An 18,143-nucleotide genomic window follows, 5' to 3' on the forward strand; every position below is an offset into this window, starting at 1 on the left:
AGCATAATTTCCAATATTCTGCAACAATTTACTGTAAAATTTTAGCTACCCCCAGTTAGCTCCTGGTTCAGAGCACAGGCAGGGCAGGTGGCATCACTGCTGTTTCAGTGTCTTAGGGGTAGATAGGGCTCTTTGCTGCCCCATAGTCTGCAAGAGACAGGAGCCAGCTGTCTATCCAGCATCACCTACTTGATGCTTCATGCCAGTTCAGAGACTAAGACTTAATTCTTTCTCTGGCCCTGCCTGCCAACTTATGTTGGAAGCAGGAGTACCAATCCTGGGGTGTCTGCTGCTCTCCTGATGCACACACCGTTGGTACAAAATTGAGCAGTTGCTTTAGTAGTCCATAGCGTTTCTCTCTCTAGCTTTCTAAATCCAGTGTAAGTGGGTTATAACAACTATGTACTCAATGAAGGAAGACGAGGTGAACCAAATGAGCCAGAGAGATCCAAATGAGTGCAGCAGGTTCCCTTTCCTCAGGGTCCTGCTTTCTTACTGTTAATTACAATGTTCAGTACTATGGAGGCAAGCTGAAGAGATCTGCAATAACTCCTATCCACTTTTTCCCCACAGAAGAGGATATGGGATACTTCCAGATTGATGTTCTCAGTGGGGAATTAAGAACAACCCGGTCTCTGTCACATGCTGAGAGATCAGACTACAGAATGATGGTCACAGCCAGGGACCAGGGGATGCCTTCACTTCAAGGACATGTTGCTGTTTACATCCGGGTACTTGTTTACTGTTGTACGGATAGAACAGTTATGTTAGATACTTAGTTTCTTTGAAAAAACAATTCTGGGAGAAGCTAGGGAAATAAGCTGAAGAAAGGAGGAAGTTCAAAATTATAAGCACCTTGTCTCATGGTAATTTTCGTTAGCCATTTTTCTGTTGAGTGAGGAAATGAGAAGGCAGACTCATTTTGATTTGTTAAGAATACACAACAGCATTCTGGGTTGTCTTGTAAATAGATGATGTTTGTGCTTTAGTTGGAGATCATTATGAACACTGGAAAAGAGAAGGAAAATATCCGGGTAGGCAGAATGAAAAGCAAATATCAGGAGGGACTGAGAATGGGGGAGACAGTAGCTATTTTTTTTCTCCACTATGTTACTCTCTTTTCTAAATTCTGTCTCTCTAACCCAGTTTAAGGACAGATCATTCTGTTGTGCTGGTTTATAAAGGGCTGCGCTGCATGGGAGTGTGAAGTCCAGCGTGTGCTCTTTCCACAGCCAGCCACCTACTGTTCGTCGAGCTGCAGTGGGGCTGCTTTGTCCAGGCTGCCTGTGCGCTCCTTTATCAGAGGCTGAACATCACCGAGGGTGCTGTTTTCATGTCACCCAAAAGATGGTTAATTTTGGATAGCTTGGAAGAAAAATGCTTCAGTCAAGATAAGGCAAATGCAGTTCCCACAGTTAAAGAGATCCTTTCATTTTAAAGCATTAACTTGGAACACTGCAGCAATCCATAATGAATGAAACATGATGATGACATAAATGACATAAACAACCCTCAAAAAAACCCCAGCTCTCTGTTTGTGTTTGGCAAACTGCATAAAGTACCGTGCTTTCTTTGTCACATCTGTCCCTGTGATGCTGTCCTGTGTAGAAAGACAATTGAAGTGCTTCAGAGTAGGGGCAGAGGCAGCAGTATTCAGGTCGTCTGTCTTTGGACTGCTGTGATTCAGAGGGTGAGAGACAGTCTTGTCCCTTTTTTTAACGTGAGAATGAAAGATAGAGTTATGGCATGACTGGCCAAGGACTATTTGAACTCTTACAGAGTATGGTGAGTTTGTTTTCTGGCTTTGAGGCATACTTAGGATAAATATAGTCACAAATAATAAATGATTAAACTCTCAATTAAGGAAAAAAATTTTCATTACACTATTCATAATAACAATGGGAAAATATTGCAGTCTTTGTGCTTTTGTTGCAGGTAATCCCACTTCCCAACGGGAGATCTGTCTTCTCTCAAGATTTCAAGCACTTCGTCATACCTGAGAATTTTAAACCTGCACAAGTGTTGAATTCTCTGAAGTGGCCTGATAATCATCTAACAACTAACAGAAAACTGCATTTCAGTATCGCTAAAGATGATGATGATGTTCATTTTGAAATAGATAGCTTGACAGGAGACCTTTTTCTTTCCAAGGAACTTGACTATGAAACAGCTTCACACTTTCTTTTGCAAGTTATTATAAAGGATTATAACAATAATCCTCCACAGAATAACACTGTCTTCCTAAGTATCGACATAGAAGATCAGAATGATCATTCTCCATATTTTCAGGATGACTTCATAGTGATTGGCATAGAGGAAAATGCACCTGTTGGCACTCTGGTTTACACATTCAATGCAAAAGATGGAGATGGCAGTTTTCTGAACAGCAAAATAGAGTATTCCCTAGAAATAAGTAACATGGGTGAAAATCCATTTCTTATTCACCCTTCGTATGGCACCTTGACCACAGCTTTTCCACTAGACAGGGAGATTACGCGCTCTGTGATCCTTACAGTGTCTGCGGCAGACCAGGCAATAAATCTGACTGATCGTAGGGTTGATTCCCTGGCTGCGAAAATTGTTATTTTAGATATCAATGACAACAGTCCCAGTTTTATGTCTTCGCCTCTTTCCTATGTCATGGAGGATGTGGAGGTGGGCTTCCTTGTGCACCACATAATTGCAAAGGATCCTGATGAGGGAAGAAATGGACAAGTTACATATCACATTCTTTCAGGCAATGAGAACAAAGCATTTGTATTGGATAAAATCACAGGTATTGTAACTTCTGTTCTCTGGAGTTTCTTGTACTGTGCTTCTCACAGTAATATTTGGGAGCACATACAATGCAATATTGAAATACCACATTACTATGGTACTCTACCTAGGTGACTTATTATCCTCAGGGGTGATTACCTTGGGCAGAGCACCACACGAGCATGGCAGTACTACGTGCAATAGGCAAGCTCGGTGAGACTCAGCTCAAAAATTTCTGCATGACACCATTACTGTGTTGTGTAGATGTAGTGGGTCGCCTTCCAATAGCGCATTAAGGAATGTGGGGAAAAAGTGTGTGCAGTGAGACACTTCATTCTGATTTTTGCATGATGCATACTTAAAGCATGTGTACACACATATGTTGCTATACGTACACATGAGGAAAGGCAAAGTCAGTACTGAAGAATGCACGTTACACTGTGGGTAGAACATGTTCAGTGGAGGCTCAAAGGGCTGATGAATTTCAGTCTTCAGCCCTCTGAAATTCTCTGGGTCCTGAATGAGTTCTGTAAGTATTATACCATCTGGACACAAATGCAAATCTCACCCTAATAGTTGCATATTTTCTGGTTCTTACTCTGATTTTGAATCCATTATGTGATACAGCTGACACTGATTTGTAGAGCTCCTAATTGCATAACTTATGTGCAAAAGGTGACAAATATTTATTAAATGAAGCTGAAAAGTTAAGCCCAAAGTTAAATAAAAAGGAATCTCTGAACTTGAATATTCCATGAATCCCAGTTTCCCTTGATGTCAAAATGAGTATTTCTGGGCCAATTAGCACTCTAAAGGGAATCACAGGTAATGATTGACTCCAAAGTCTTGCGGCAGTGGCACAGCGTACACGGTGATACTACATTGAAGCTGTGAGTGCTGGAAAAACTGGGGTGCTAACCTGGACCAGAATATTTTTTTAATACCTTCTTTCTTTATAACAGGACTCTTAACTACAGCCCAGCTTCTGGACCGTGAGATTCAGGAGCACTACAGTTTGACAGTCATGGCTCTTGATGACGGCAGCCCAGCTCTCTCTGCCACGCAGGTTCTAACCATCATTGTTCTTGATGTGAATGATGAGACCCCGATATTTCTGAAGCAGTTTTACGAGACTGCAGTTCGTGAAAACCAAGATCCGGGGGAGTTTGTCATAATGGTGGAAGCTGTGGACAGGGATACAGGTAATTTCTGTCCTTTTGCTATTAATTTCATTGGGGACCATAGTAGACCGATCAAATCTTGCTGCCTGCTGTGCTTGCATGTACAGCTGTTGTGCTTTTCCCTAGGTAGTGTATGATTTTTGAGTTTCAGAACATGGCTTTTGGTTCAGACCCTCAACCTTTATTCAGGGCTTGGAGGTATTCTGACTTGCACACTGGGGTAGCTTCAGCTCTGACTGGTATGTTAAATCAAAATGTGCGCTTGCATGATGCAGAGTAGCTCAGCGTACTGCAGCTTTCATGTGAGGACAGCCAGCGTGCTCTGGTTATAAAAGAGCAAACAGTGGTCAACTCAATTAAAGTTAATATTTGAACATTTTGTTACTCTCAATCAGAGCGTTTTGAATAGTTTTAAAACAGTTCACTAAACAGGGGTTCTGGTTTTGTAACAGAACCAGCAAATATGCACTAATCTTTTCTGACCGGAGAGGGGCACTGTCATCCAAGATTTTCCAGCTAGTTGAGCTGTGACAGGATCGTGGAAGCCGCTCTGGATTTCAAATAGGATTTTACATACATAAAACTTATGTAAGTGTATATGAATGCATTGCTTTTCAAACATATGCAGAATGGATGAGTAAGAAGGGGTGGTTCATATGCTCTTTGAATCACCGGTAAGGACTGAACGTGCTTTGCTAAGCAACAAAAAATTCCCTCCAGTTCTTCAACTACCTGCTCTTTTGAAATATCTAAAATGCATATGATGTTAGAAGTAGTCTGTGTGCTGGAGGGAATCTTATCTTAAGTAACACCACGCACAGTGCTTGCAGTTGATGTAACATGAAACTGTTACACAGAGTCTGTGGTCTCCAGTAAAGATAAAATCTGGGAAGAGAATTAAATATTTAAGTACTGCTGCAATTGGCCCAAAGGTTGTCTCAACTCTGTGAATAACTTTCTTTTTACTGTGGCTTCACTTTCTGCCACATCTTTAGAATTGTTTAAGGTTGTGCTATCCAAAAAATAGATAAAACAATAGGTCTTGTTAGCAAAGTAATTTTCTGTATTCAGTAAGATTTGTCATTTTAATGTAGAGCACATATTGATTACAAAAGGCTGGTGTGAGCTCAATAGAGGTGCTATATAGAACAGACATTTCCCCACAAGTATGGAAAGTATTTAGAAATTAGGAATGGGTGGGTAGCCCTGTCTATGAAAATCTTCATGACAGCTGAGCAGCGTTACAGTCTACCTCTGTACCTCACTCTTCCAAGTATTTTCTTTCTTTTGTGGATCACACTATTAAAAAAAGGCAGTATTTGAAGTAAAAATTTGCAAGATCGTAGAGAAAAGAAGTGGGAATTTGCTTGAATTTCTCTCCGTCCTTTCTCTGTCCCTTATATTTATTTATTGCACATCTTGTGGGAAATTTTGGGAACTGCTAGGAGGAGGGAGCGGGGGAGAGGAAGGGCATTCCAAGTGTACTGGGTGGCACAGTGTGTGCCTGCCTGTGCAGACACTTTGGACTGGAGCACTGTTGTGGCTGTTGGTTCCTTCCTGCTTTTTTTTAAAGTACATTTTCCAGTAACCACAGTCCTTCTGTTGGGTCTTTTTCTCATGTTTGCCTGATTTGGCCCCATGTCATGTGCATGTAACAGTATTATTCCAAACAAATACTGAAGTGATGCTCATAATATAAGAAAGTAGGTTTATATAGGAGTCATATAAATATAATGCTACTCACTTTTCTTATATTTTTGGAACAGAATTTTTGAATAAGATGACTCCTCTCATGGTGTTTTTTATTTTTTTCATCACATTTTTACTTTATTTTTATTCGCTCTTTAAATTGCAGTTCACATCCCAGTAATGTTTGCATCGTCTCAGTGGAGGACTTTCCTCCCATCACAGATTTTTTTTTTGTTTGTTTTCACTTCGTATGTTCCCTGACTGACCACAGGGAGGAATCATTTTTACTGACAATATCAGCCATCATCCATCTTTCGTTTTAATTGTCTTTCTATTTCATTCCCTGTGAGGAGAAGAGGGAAAGCAAGCAGCTGTCACCTTCTTTGTGTTTGACCCAAGCTTTAAGCTTGATTCCAGTTCAAAAGGTCTTTTTTTCTTTTTTTTTCTTTTCTTTTTTTTTTTTTTGAAATCACTACTGAACTTTTTGCTTGTAATGATTTTCTTTCACGTGGATATCCATAAAACATCTTGTTCGGCCAACTGCCTCCTGCACATTACAAGAGCTGCACTTATGACAACTCTATGTTGCGTCACTTTCTCTAAGTTCTGTTACGCTGTGGGAGCTCTCCACCTGCCCCAAGACTGACATCTGACAGCGGAACACAAGTAAATGCAAGTGTAAAGTCACGTGTAATACAGGTAAATGCTGGAAAAAATGCATAGGAAAGCAAAGATACCCACAGCGTATTTAAGATAGGTCAGGGGTTTGTCTTAAGATACGTCTTTGCAGAAGGTCTGAATGAACTGAACGAGCATTTGTCAAGGTCTGCTTTTAAGCTGATGTGCATCTCTGTGGTTCAGTAGTTATGTCTGGAGCCTTAGGAGAAAAATCTCAGGTTAATAGGGATCGCTGACTGAGAGTTATGAGACAGGGCTTACTGCTATTCACTAGACATTTTGTCTTGCTCGTATTCATGGATTATCATGGTCTTAACAGCACTAGTATTATAAAGATGAGACTTGAGCCTAGATTTGGGCCACGGGGGACATTTGTTCCCATTGCTTCTTCACTGGTGTTGGCCCAAGACATACCCACAGTGTAATGCCATGGCTGCTGCTTCCAAGAAGCTGTGGGAGCACAGGGGCTGCCTGTGCTGTGGAGGGGGAATGGGAAAAGGGGCTGAAGCTTTTCCCTGGCTGCAGCTCAGGCACCATGCATCCACCCTGCCATTTGGCCTGCAGGGAAAGGGGTCCTTGCCACTGACTGGTGGCAAGGAAGGAGCTTAGCTCCTCTGCCAGCTTGTAATGCACAGGAAGAATAGTTTGTTTCTCATTTCGGTTTGTAATTTCAGCCCCCAAAATGTGACTAGCACTACTGAATAATTAACCAACAGGTTGGATGAAGTGCAAATGTGTCAGCTGCTGTGCCGTGGTATGTGAATACGTAGAGTCATTATGCTCCTCTCTTGGGCAAGGTGTGCAGCTTTCTCTTACTGCTAAGTGTACGCTCCTAGCAGCTGCATGTGAGAAAGGAGGCAGTAAGTGCTTGGTAATTAAATGTAATTAAGGTGTCACATATCTGTGTCCTTTAACGGTTAAAAGTTTTAATTTAACAGTGTGTGAATAGTCAACTTGGATGGCACCTGTATGTTTTTTCAGCACTGTCTGTAAATAATGTCCATTGTGAAATCTGCCAGTGAAGGCACTGGGTGGAAGCAGTTCAGTTGCAGGAGACCAAAGGCTAATAGTTAATATCAGCCTCGCAGTGTCATGTGTCTTTTTTTCCATCTGTAGGATATTGGTGATCAAGGATAGATAAATGCAGGCACAGCTATATCTTTTTAAATGTAGTTGAATGGTATCTAATATGGGCAGATCAGATAGTGTTGGTAACCTTAAACTTTCAAGATCTTCTCCTTGATTGTCCTTCCTACTGTGATTTTTTTTCCTTTCTTCGGGAAAGCTGGAAGGATTTCTCTAACTCATTTTTCTGCTATGTATTGTATGAATATGTCCTTCCATTGACTTAGTTTAGGTGCAAATGCGTTTACAGTAGTAATTCTCTTAATCAAATTTCAGTAGTGTTGTCAACTTTTTAGCAAAGCCATTCAAAGGCAAGGAAAGGAAGTAATGGATGTTAAAAACTGTAGGCTCTGTTTCTTTTTTCACACTGGTGTTTCTCCATCAATTCCAGTGCAGACTGTCCTGTTCTCGACTGCAGCAGATGAGAACAGGCAGGCAGTGTTTGAGTAGCAGTTTTCGTATGACTAGGAGTGCTGTAGTTTTCCAGATGCACCAACTGTCCCTACACTGCTAAAAGACTGATTGTTGGTTGGAAAAACACAGAATGATTGAATGAAACTTAGAAAAAATTGAAAAAAAAAAAAAAAAAAAGCACAATAGTACAAGCCCTTGAAGTATAATGTAGGATTAAAGTTGTTAAAATTAATAAGATAAGTGTGATGGAGATGACATTATACTTTCCTCAGGAGGATGTTGAAACTAGATGAAATATGAAAGAAATTATTTTATAACCATAATAGGTAAGAATGTGGAGTCACATTTCTTGTTCAACTCAGGTGGGCAACTTTGAATGAAAGGTTTTTAAAAGCCTGTACAGTTTTACCCTATTTCCTAGAGAAAGACTGGAGGGCTAATATCCCTGTACTATATACAAATGGTAGGTCTGATTAGGAACTGAATGGAATCGGCATTCAGAAAAACTTGCAGGGAAGGAAACTCTTTAACCTTCCCTTCTGTAAATCCTGCATGACTTCATAAAACCAAGCAGTATCATTTTAGAGACTGGCTACAAGTGGGAGCAGTATAAAAGGCCTGAGATGTGCTGTGGGAATGACCACCAAATTGGCTTTTCTGTTGAAGACAGCTAGGAGATGGCTACCCTGTGAGCCCTGATGGGACTTAGGCACTGCCTACTCAGTGTTGTGAATATTTAGAACTGGTGAGCATGCCAAGAAGTGGATGTTTTCTCTGAAACTTATACTATTCAGTGTCATATTGTATAGAGATACTTGCATTGGCTCCGAGTGAGGTTAAGTGGAGAACCAGAGTTGCCAGAGCAGCCTGGTACTCTGCCTCACAGCCTGTTGAGAAATAAACTATTTATCTTGGGGAGAGCAGAAGACAAACACATGGATTCCACAGTCTTAAATTAATGCTCTCTTGCACTGTTGATGTGTCAGGTTGTTTGGAGACATGCCCTGAGTGCCTAGAAATGTTGCTAGGGTCACTTTGAGTGGCTGGAAAACTTAGGCACAAAGCAGCATCTGGACAAGGATTTAAAATTTAAAATTTGGATCTTTTGTGTTAATGAAGAAGCAGTTACTCACTGCATTAAAAATAATAATTTCATCCATAACCCATTTCCTGGGGAGGGGGAGAAGAAAGAGACAAATCTGTAGACTTGAATGTGAGGAGAGCGGCTGTGTTTTAGTAAGACTTCCATTCTGCTTTTAAGGACTGAATTCATTGCTTCGGTATGAAATCTTACCGGGAACTGATTATGAGAAATTCAAGATGAACTCGGACAGTGGAGAACTCGTAACAACTGCATCACTGGACAGGGAAACCCAGGAGGTTTTCAGTATTAAAGGTAATAGTGTGAAATACCTATGAGTGCCTGTAAAATGGGAAGTGACAATGGGTGTGGTGTTACTATCAGCATTACCTTTTTTCATGCCATCTGAATTAGATGGAAGAGGTAAGATTTTTAGGTACGGAAGAGCATGTGCTTTTTGCATAGCACAAATAACTCTCCTATTCTGCTATTGTTAAGAAACATCTATTGTTGCACCCACAACCATTGTATAAAATTTGCTTTCTTTTTATTAATCTTAGTTTTGGTTCGAGATAGTGGAACCCCGTCTCTGTCGAGCACAGTGACAGTTATCTGCACAGTGCTGGATGAAAACGATCACTCTCCCATGTTTCTTTTTCCTGCCTCTGAGATCCATATTCCAGAGAACCAACAGCCTTCTGTCGTTTACATTACCTGGGCTGTAGATATGGATGCTGGCAACAACGGAGCTCTAAGATACAAAATAATTGGTAAGTTACACTCCATCATTTTTGTTAGTATAAATCAGGAAGTATATAAACAGCAGTATCCAAGTTTTAGACTAGTCTTGATTTTACCAGGCCTCCCTAGCTCCCATCTTGTCCACATGCTTCTTTCATGTGGAAAAAAAAAAGATCTTTCACCCCTTTGTCAGCGTTAATAAGCACTTTCCAGGCATATTTTCAGTCTGCTTTCTGGATTTAAAATAGTACAGAAAAGAAAAACAAAAAACTACCAAATGCTGGAAGGAAGCATTAATTACAAAGGCATATTTTTGTCCTTTTTGTTATAGTTGTGGAAGTTCTGAATGTAAATACACCCTTGCAAATAAGTACAAGAATTAATCTAATTTTATTTATTTAATTCTATTCCATGAGAGCTTCTTTCACTCAGCAATTAGTAATGTCATACTTGGTTTTCATATTGCCAAACTCTCCCCGTGTCCACTATGCCAGTGTAAGCTCCACAGCTGTACAAAGCCTCCTGTAATATCTTTGCACAAATACAAGTTTGCTGTGCTTACTTTGGTTTGTGGCTCTCAGCAGTAGCTCAAATGCAGGCAGATAGCTACTGTGGTAACAGCCAACACATTTTTCTTTGAAGAAAGAGTTATGAATTCCTTTATGTTTTCTTGGTTTTAATTTCATGATCTTTTATGATCTTTAATTTAATTACCTTTGGTCTCTTTACATGTTATAAAGCATGTATGCCATTCACTGTTACTAAAAACGCTGACTTTTCTGTCGACTGCTTCATATTTACCTCCCTCTCCCCACACCTCCCAAATCAAGACCTTGCACAACTATTCACTTCCAAGAGACGGGTTTGTAGAAGAGAACAAGGAGCAAGTAATTACAATTATAGGTTTCTGGAATTTGTAACCAAGGTTGGGAAGAGGTCACTTTATGCAGCAACATAGTTGTAGGAGATTTTATAAGGTGTGCTGCTTTGGGAAAAAAGACATGCATCTGGCAAAATAGCCACTCTGTAAATTGATATGACATTCTGTATTTACTGTCATTGCCACCCACTGATTTAAATGAAAAGCAGGTTTTAATTCGTATAAGAGGAATAAAATATGTGAAAGGCACATGAGCGCACCAGCTGTACGAGCAATTGGATCATGTTATTGCAATTAACATAGCGGTATTCACAAGGGATTCTTTTTTCAAAAGCAATTGTTTGTGATCATTTTATTTTTTATGTGTTTGAAAGGTGGAAATGTTGGAGAATACTTCACACTGAATAACACTTCAGGAAAACTGCTGGTCACTCGTAGCTTAGACAGAGAAGATGTCAGCAATTTCACTCTTGTAATTGAGTGCCATGATCTAGGCAGTCCCTTGAGAAGTTCCACTGCACAGCTCTATCTAACAGTCTTGGATGAAAATGACCACAACCCGTTGTTTGCAAAGACCCAGTATCAAATCTCCGTGAGAGAAGACCTAGAGGAAGGCTCAGCTATCCTGGACCTCTTTGCTTCTGATGAAGATGATGGCCTGAATGGCGAAGTTACATACTCCCTCATTGACGACACCTTCGGCGTGTTTGCTATTGACAGTGTAACGGGGTCTATAGTTACTACAAAGGCACTGGACCGGGAGACCAAATCCCAGTATACATTTAGGGCCGTGGCAAGTGACTGTAGCACCCATTTGCCAAGAAGCACCACTGTCAGTGTTGTGGTGCACGTCGATGATGTCAATGACAATGATCCTGTCTTTTTGCAGAATCCTATCAGGGCCTTTGTGCCTGCCGAAACCTGTGTGAACGAGACAGTAGCCACTGTAAGAGCAGAAGACGTGGATCTGGGATCAAACGGAGCTGTTGTTTTTAGTTTGATGATAGCGGAAACTGTATTTCAGATTGACGCAAAGACAGGTGACATCATTCTTCAGGAGCCCTTGGCTTCCAATGAGTTCAGTACCCAGCTGCTAGTGATGGCTTCAGATCAAGGTATCCCACCTCGAACAGCCACAGCTATGGTCATTATCTTTACAGAAGAACAAGAGGAGGAGATTTCATTCAGCCGTAGCCTGTATGAAGCAAGCGTGCCTGAGAACAGTGCAGCAGGTGGGCATCAAATCCCAGTTTGTGTTCTTGTGGTTGCCAATCTCCCCTCCTTTTGGAATGGTAGCTGTAATGAATAGTATAGGGAAACCTTTTTTCTGTTCAGCAGCAGGGAAAAGTTAATTTGGATGTAGCAAATACCCATCTGTCCTTTTCCAGTGCACCAGCATGAAAAAGAAGCATGGTCTGTTAGTTGGAGGCATTGTCTGGCTCTTGAGTTTGCTGCCCCTATACAACAACGATGCTTACATTAAACAGAAAGCTCCCTTGTCAAAGGTGGTGTTTCCATCCCTCAGCCTGGGAAGCCCTGACCATCAGTGGGTTCACTCTTTCAGCAAAATGACTTTAATAATGGGTGGACAGCATTTACTTGTCATTTCACTTGTCAATGCATGCAAGCTCAGATGAGATGAGTGGTGTGTACCTGTAGCAACGTGACATTTCTTGTTTTTGCAAAACCCTTCATGAACTGTAGTAGCTTTCAGAGGTACTCTAAAACCTTACTGAAGTTTTGGAATTTCCAGAAAAAGGAGAATGGGGGTAGGGTGGGACGAAGGGGAGAGAAGTTCAGAAGCTCTGGTACATTGTCACTCGGACAGGCTTCTATAGTGTATCTCTAGGTAGAACCTGTGCTATTGAATGTTACCTTATAGACAAACCAGTTTCAGTCACAAGGTGCTTACAGATTTATTCATTTTTGTTCCATATAATGATGAGAATTACTGCTCTACTTTTTACCATTCAGAGAATATTAGTAGTTATGCCTCCTGCCAATTAGATATGGTAAGTACCTTTTCCTACTTCAGGGGATGGGTTCATCCTAATGAGGGGCAGAAAGGAGTGCCTTTCGCATTTTTCTGCCCACAAATCCCACCATACAATTGACCAGACATATTTAGAGTTCTGACCTGCTCTGTATTCTTGATTCAAACACTTCCTTATGAGATTCACCTTGAACAAGTCATTTATCCTCTTTATAGTTCAAATTTTCCTCAGTAAAATGAAAGCAATATTCCTTTATATCCTAAGGGTATTGTCAGACTAGTGAAGTCTTAAGTAACAGCCTGTATATTTGCTTAGGAATCGGTAAAAAAGAAATGTGTTAATAATTTTGGAAAACCAATCAATATTCTTGGATAATTACAAACAGAATAGAGAATGAAGGGTGAAGATGGCTGTTGCGGTACTTACAGCCGTGGTTCCTCAGCCATTCTTTCCTCTCTGCCTGTTTGGGACTACAAGCCAAGTTTTCAGCAGTGTATTTTAAGATAAAGATAATGCTGTAACTATTACTGATGTTTCAATCAGCAGATCGAAAATAGGCAATAAGATGAAAAAAAATTTTTTTAATTGACTTTTTTTTTTTAAACCATAGACGAAATATTTTGGTTTCAGGCTATTTTTAAAAAGTTGTGATGAGTGATCAAACCACCAAGCTAGAGCATCCTTCTAGCTCTCTCACTGTATGTCAAAAAACCTGTGGGATTTTGGAAGAAGTGGAAGGCTTCCAACAGGAAAGAGTGGAGCCTGCAGTAGCCTGGTGGCTAAAACACTCTCCTGAAATGTGAAAGGTCTAGATTCAGGTCTCCTCAGGCAGAGGAGCATTTCCCTTTCACTCCATACTGAGCACTCTGAGTACGGAACCTATGGGACAAGAAGTTCTTTAAAGTTCTTTAACTTTTTTTAAACCAGTGCTTCATTTATTGCTTCTATTACAAATGCAAGGAAAAAAAAAACCCCTAAACACATTTGTCCTGACATTTAAAAAACGCTTTTTATTCCATGAATTTGACGAGGATTTACAAGTAGTTTTGGACACCCTAAAATTGAATTTTTCTGCAAATGTGAATCATAGATACCCCAAGGCCTCCAAACCCTGTTTTACTAGCCTCAGCACTGTGCAGTAATTAATTGTGTGTCACTTTGCAAAGGAGAGTCTGCCTTGGGAGAATTGCTGCTTCCAGAAGATAGAGTTGGGATGTCCCAGCAATGTGTGTTAATCTCTTGTTTTCTGTCTTTTCACTGATCTACCCGTTGAGAGTCAGTTGTGGTGATGTACAGAGGCCCTCGATCCTAGGTGTCCGGAAAGCGGGGAGACCAGGGTGTTCCCAGAGGCGAGCCCTGGGCTCTCGGTTTTGTCTCTCGCTTGCTGCAGCAGGCTTGTATTTTCAGGAATTGTCGTGAGAACCTGTTTGTCAGGCTTCCCAGGGAGTAAGGTCGAGGCCCTGGGGTCTCAGTCTTTTCAGGAGAGACGGTCTTAACCTGCATTAATCCTGCATTAAAATTTCTTTCTAGTCAAGAAAAAATAATAAGAGGGAAGATAGGCTTTATTAGGAAACAAGGATTGGTTTAAAGAAAGAAAAATTCAGAGCTTTATGGCAATAGATGAGCTAATCTGATCCTAAATTTTCCTAGGTGTAGATACATTCGTGGGTCAGGCTGAACAATCCAGCCTGAAATTATGGAAATGCCCCAAGGAACTGAGGTAACAGAATGCCATAGTCAGATTGTTCTCCCATTCAATCTATGGAAAATAAAAATAAGATTCAATGTAAGTTGTTTTGATTAAAGGAAATTTAGTGAACCTTCAGGGTAAACAGGAGGGTTTCATCTCAAAATTTTAGTTTGTATATTTAATAAAAGTCTCTTTGCTAAGAAGATCAAATTCTTTTAAGAGTATGAGAGACTTTACCAAATTCCAGTACTGTTTTGGCTCTGTTTGTAGTATTTTCTTACTTATGTAAGCATAAGTAAATATCAAATATTTTACATTTCAGTGGAGAAAAAAGCATGATTGTAATTAAAACTCTCATGGAAGTTAGCTTATAGGATATATGTGATCCTGGGACCCCTACAAGTATGAATGGTACCAGTGTATTCAGTCCAGGGGAGATTTACATTACATACTGATTATTTGTAGAACTGGTATTAATAAATGTGGCTTTTCCTCCTAATTTTATTTCTACCTTAACTAATAGAGTGGGAAAACTCTTAAGTTTATTTTAAAAAGAATTAAAAAACCTGAATAGTATACATGACAAAAGCCAAAGCCAAGGGTCCTTAGTTTTAATTTAATCTAAACCTGTCAATTGGGCGAGTGCCTCAGGAATTGGTCCTTGTGGTCAGATTTTCTTTAAGTGTTTGACCTCCAAGTTTAATGACCTTCAGGAAACCCCATTCTTCTACTTTTTGTTAATATTAAATATTTAATGTCTTAAAATATTATGAACTGCATTACAACAGGCACTTAGAAGCCAGTCAATAAATAATCAAGTCACTGCGGTCTCCAGAGGGTACGAAACCTTTATTATTTACCAAGCTTTCACTGGAATGGTTGTTTGCATAGCACTTCACTGGAGACAGATTCACCAGTAAAACTTGATGACTCCTCTTTATTTTTCTAATAGATATAAAATATGTCACCTCTTATTCTGTAAGTCATCTCTTACTCTTTATACTGTTAGCTTTTTCTTTCATTAGCAATTAAGAGGTCTCAAGGATGAACTGGAGTTAGATGACAAAAGAGGGAAAAAGAGACTACTATAATGAACACAGAAGAGAGAAGAAAAACAATGATGTAGATTATAGTGTAGCTCATTTCTGGTATATATGTTATGTCCAAGCACAAAGTACAACAAAAGTTTTTTGAATCTATTTGGCCAGGTAGGCAAATACTGTCCACGCTGCCATACTTCAGTTTCAAGTCAGTAGGCATAATGTAAAGGTTGATATGTTGGCTATTTAAAGCACTTGAGACGCTTCCAAATGCAATCAGGTTGTCTGATTGAACTGAAAAAAACCCTAAATACAAACATTTTAAATCACTCTTCACTTCCTTTAATATTCTTAACTAATCCGTAAGTTGATTGCATAGCGTTTCAAGCCAATCTGACTGCTTTCTGCTATGATCCTCTTCTCCCTCCTTCCTTGCACTAGCTTCAGTGCTGATCTCATCCTCATTGCACCATTTCAGTGTGCTTTGCAGCCAGAAAGCTACTTTTCTCTTAATTTTCTCCAGTTTAAGTGTTACATGTTATGACCTCTGCTTGAAGCAGTATTTGAATCACGTATACTTGGTATCGCGAGCTCCGGCAGATGGGTACTGTCTTTTGCTGTTTACCTGTATAGGGCCTGTTTGTGTCACACAGACCTCAGAATTCAGTCATATTTTTTTGACAATGAACTGTAAAAATTCACTGTTTGAAGGAGTAATTTTCTGTGAAAGGTATCAGAAACAGAAGAAATTTGTTCTCTGCCAAAAAGAAGTTGTAAACAATTTTGAAAACAAATCATAAAAATATGAAACTTAAAGGATTAGGATTTGAGGGCCCAGAGCAACAATTTATTAACCTAACCCCTGAAAAACAGGGATTCAAGTAGAAATGCTGCTGCTTCCTTTATTTCAGGTAGTTTTTCTTCTTAAAACACGCAAGCAAACAAACAAAAAGACTGCTGACAGCGTTAGAAGATAAATAGTGACATTCTTCAGACCTTGAGTTTTTTTCTTATCTTTAACTCTGCTCTGAGGATGCTATGAATAGAAGCATCGCAGGCTTCTGTAGTAAATCAAAGTTGCCCGGCAATGAAAATTCAACCGACAACCCCCTATTTTAGTTCCTAAGAAAAAACAGTGCAGCATTCATATCAGTCTTTACCTATTGGATGGTTGGATCTTACTTCCAGAACTTTTCTAGTAAATATCTTATAAATATATTGACTAGTACAGAAAATAATATCTGTCAAAATCAGCATATTTTTGCTTTTGACAGTTAGATTTTAGGAACAAATGACAAACCACTTGAAACAAAATTTCCTGATTTTAAAAATTAATAAGTAACAATGCTAAAATAAAAAAGGTAGCAGATATTTTAAGAGCACATTTCCTCTCATTTTTATACTAAACTCCTTTCCTCCTACATCCAGGACACTGAGTGTGAACAGCATGCCCTTTGTAATGTAATAAAATAGCTAGTTGTCTGTAATGCTGTTTGGAAGAGTTCAGGTTGCACAGTAACCTCATTCCATCACAGTTGCATGGAATCAATTACTATTAAATTAAATAATTAAAATCTATTAAAATAAATTGCCATATATACTGAACAATTTCATAATTCACTTGAAAAGAATAATTATTTGGAAATCTTAATAATGCTTTTTAAACTTGATACATTTTTGTTCAATGTGATGATTCTGAGCAGGATAATGTATTCAGTTCCACATTTTTCCTCTAATCCTATTTCAAAATGATTTTTATTTCATGTCTCTGTATTCTATATTAAATGATTTCTTTTTCATTGAATCTGGATTCTGCCTGAATTGACACATAGCTATGCATGTAGTTTCATCTTTTCATTCTCTCTGTCAGAAGATGGCTAATTAAAATTTTTAAGAATATTTCATTTAAAATATTGTTCAAAAATCCAAATTGAAGTCAGATAAATGAAGGAAAAATAAACTCTTTATGGTGATTCAGGGGTAACATACATTCCTATGATGCACACAAAAAAAGGACTATTTTTCCTTAAAAGAATTCACGTTAAAAGGTGAGATTTAAATGACCAAAGACAGCATAACCTGAATAAAAGGAATACATACAACTTCAGGTAAGAGGCAATTCCAGTGGTACATAAGAGTCTGCAGTTAGGAAAAGTTAAAACTCATAATTTTATTTAGGCAGATGATGAAGTTGTGATCAGATGAGTACTGGGCAAGGAGGGATAGACGGTGCCTTGCCTATGAAGCTGTAATGCAGTGAAAGTCATGGAGTTGTTGTTTTTATTGTCTACTATTTTATTTCATGAATAAGCACCTAGCCTAGTACATAGGTGTTTGGCTGTGCAGCTGCTATTAGTCACAGTAATATAAAATTAGAATAAAACCTTCTAAAGTGGACATGATGAAAATGTCTTACTGCTTTCACAGGTACATCACTTCTAACTGTAGAAGCTTATGAACGCAAATTTAGAGGAGAAAACATAAAATACAGCATCTTCAGTGACAAGGAAAGCATATTCTCCATACACCCCATTACAGGTACATTTTTATAAATATTTTTTTTTCCAAGTGTCTGTGTGTAGCTTAAGGAGTGTGGTCTCTAAAATATAGCAAGTTCCTACCACAAGAACAAAGGTAGATATCTTAGAATATTACTCTCCTGTTACAATGAATAAATCATTAGTAAAACCAGGGATGTAGAGAGACATGGAAAGAAATTGAACACCAGTATACCTGTTTAAAAGGCTCAGTTCTGATTAACTGATTAATGATCACCAGGTGTTGGGAGTTGATAAACTACTGCTTTGTGATCCAAGCCAAGACTCCATCTTGCTTCTCATCATAAAGTTGCCCAAAAACTCAATAAACACAAT

The 18,143-nt window shown here is 39.2% G+C and overlaps 1 protein-coding gene across 1 annotated transcript in view; it reads left to right on the forward strand.

Annotated features, from left to right (window-relative positions):
• The window catches only part of DCHS2 (dachsous cadherin-related 2), a 117,028-nt gene that overhangs the window by 82,682 nt on the left and 16,203 nt on the right, over positions 1–18,143 (forward strand). Inside the window, 7 exon segments of the mRNA XM_075150206.1 lie at positions 574–731; positions 1,936–2,776; positions 3,720–3,959; positions 9,106–9,240; positions 9,486–9,695; positions 10,921–11,778; positions 17,698–17,808. Of these exon segments, the coding sequence (XP_075006307.1) occupies positions 574–731; positions 1,936–2,776; positions 3,720–3,959; positions 9,106–9,240; positions 9,486–9,695; positions 10,921–11,778; positions 17,698–17,808 (2,553 nt within the window).

This window comes from Calonectris borealis, chromosome 4, assembly GCF_964195595.1.
Source record: "Calonectris borealis chromosome 4, bCalBor7.hap1.2, whole genome shotgun sequence".
NCBI lineage: Eukaryota > Metazoa > Chordata > Aves > Procellariiformes > Procellariidae > Calonectris > Calonectris borealis.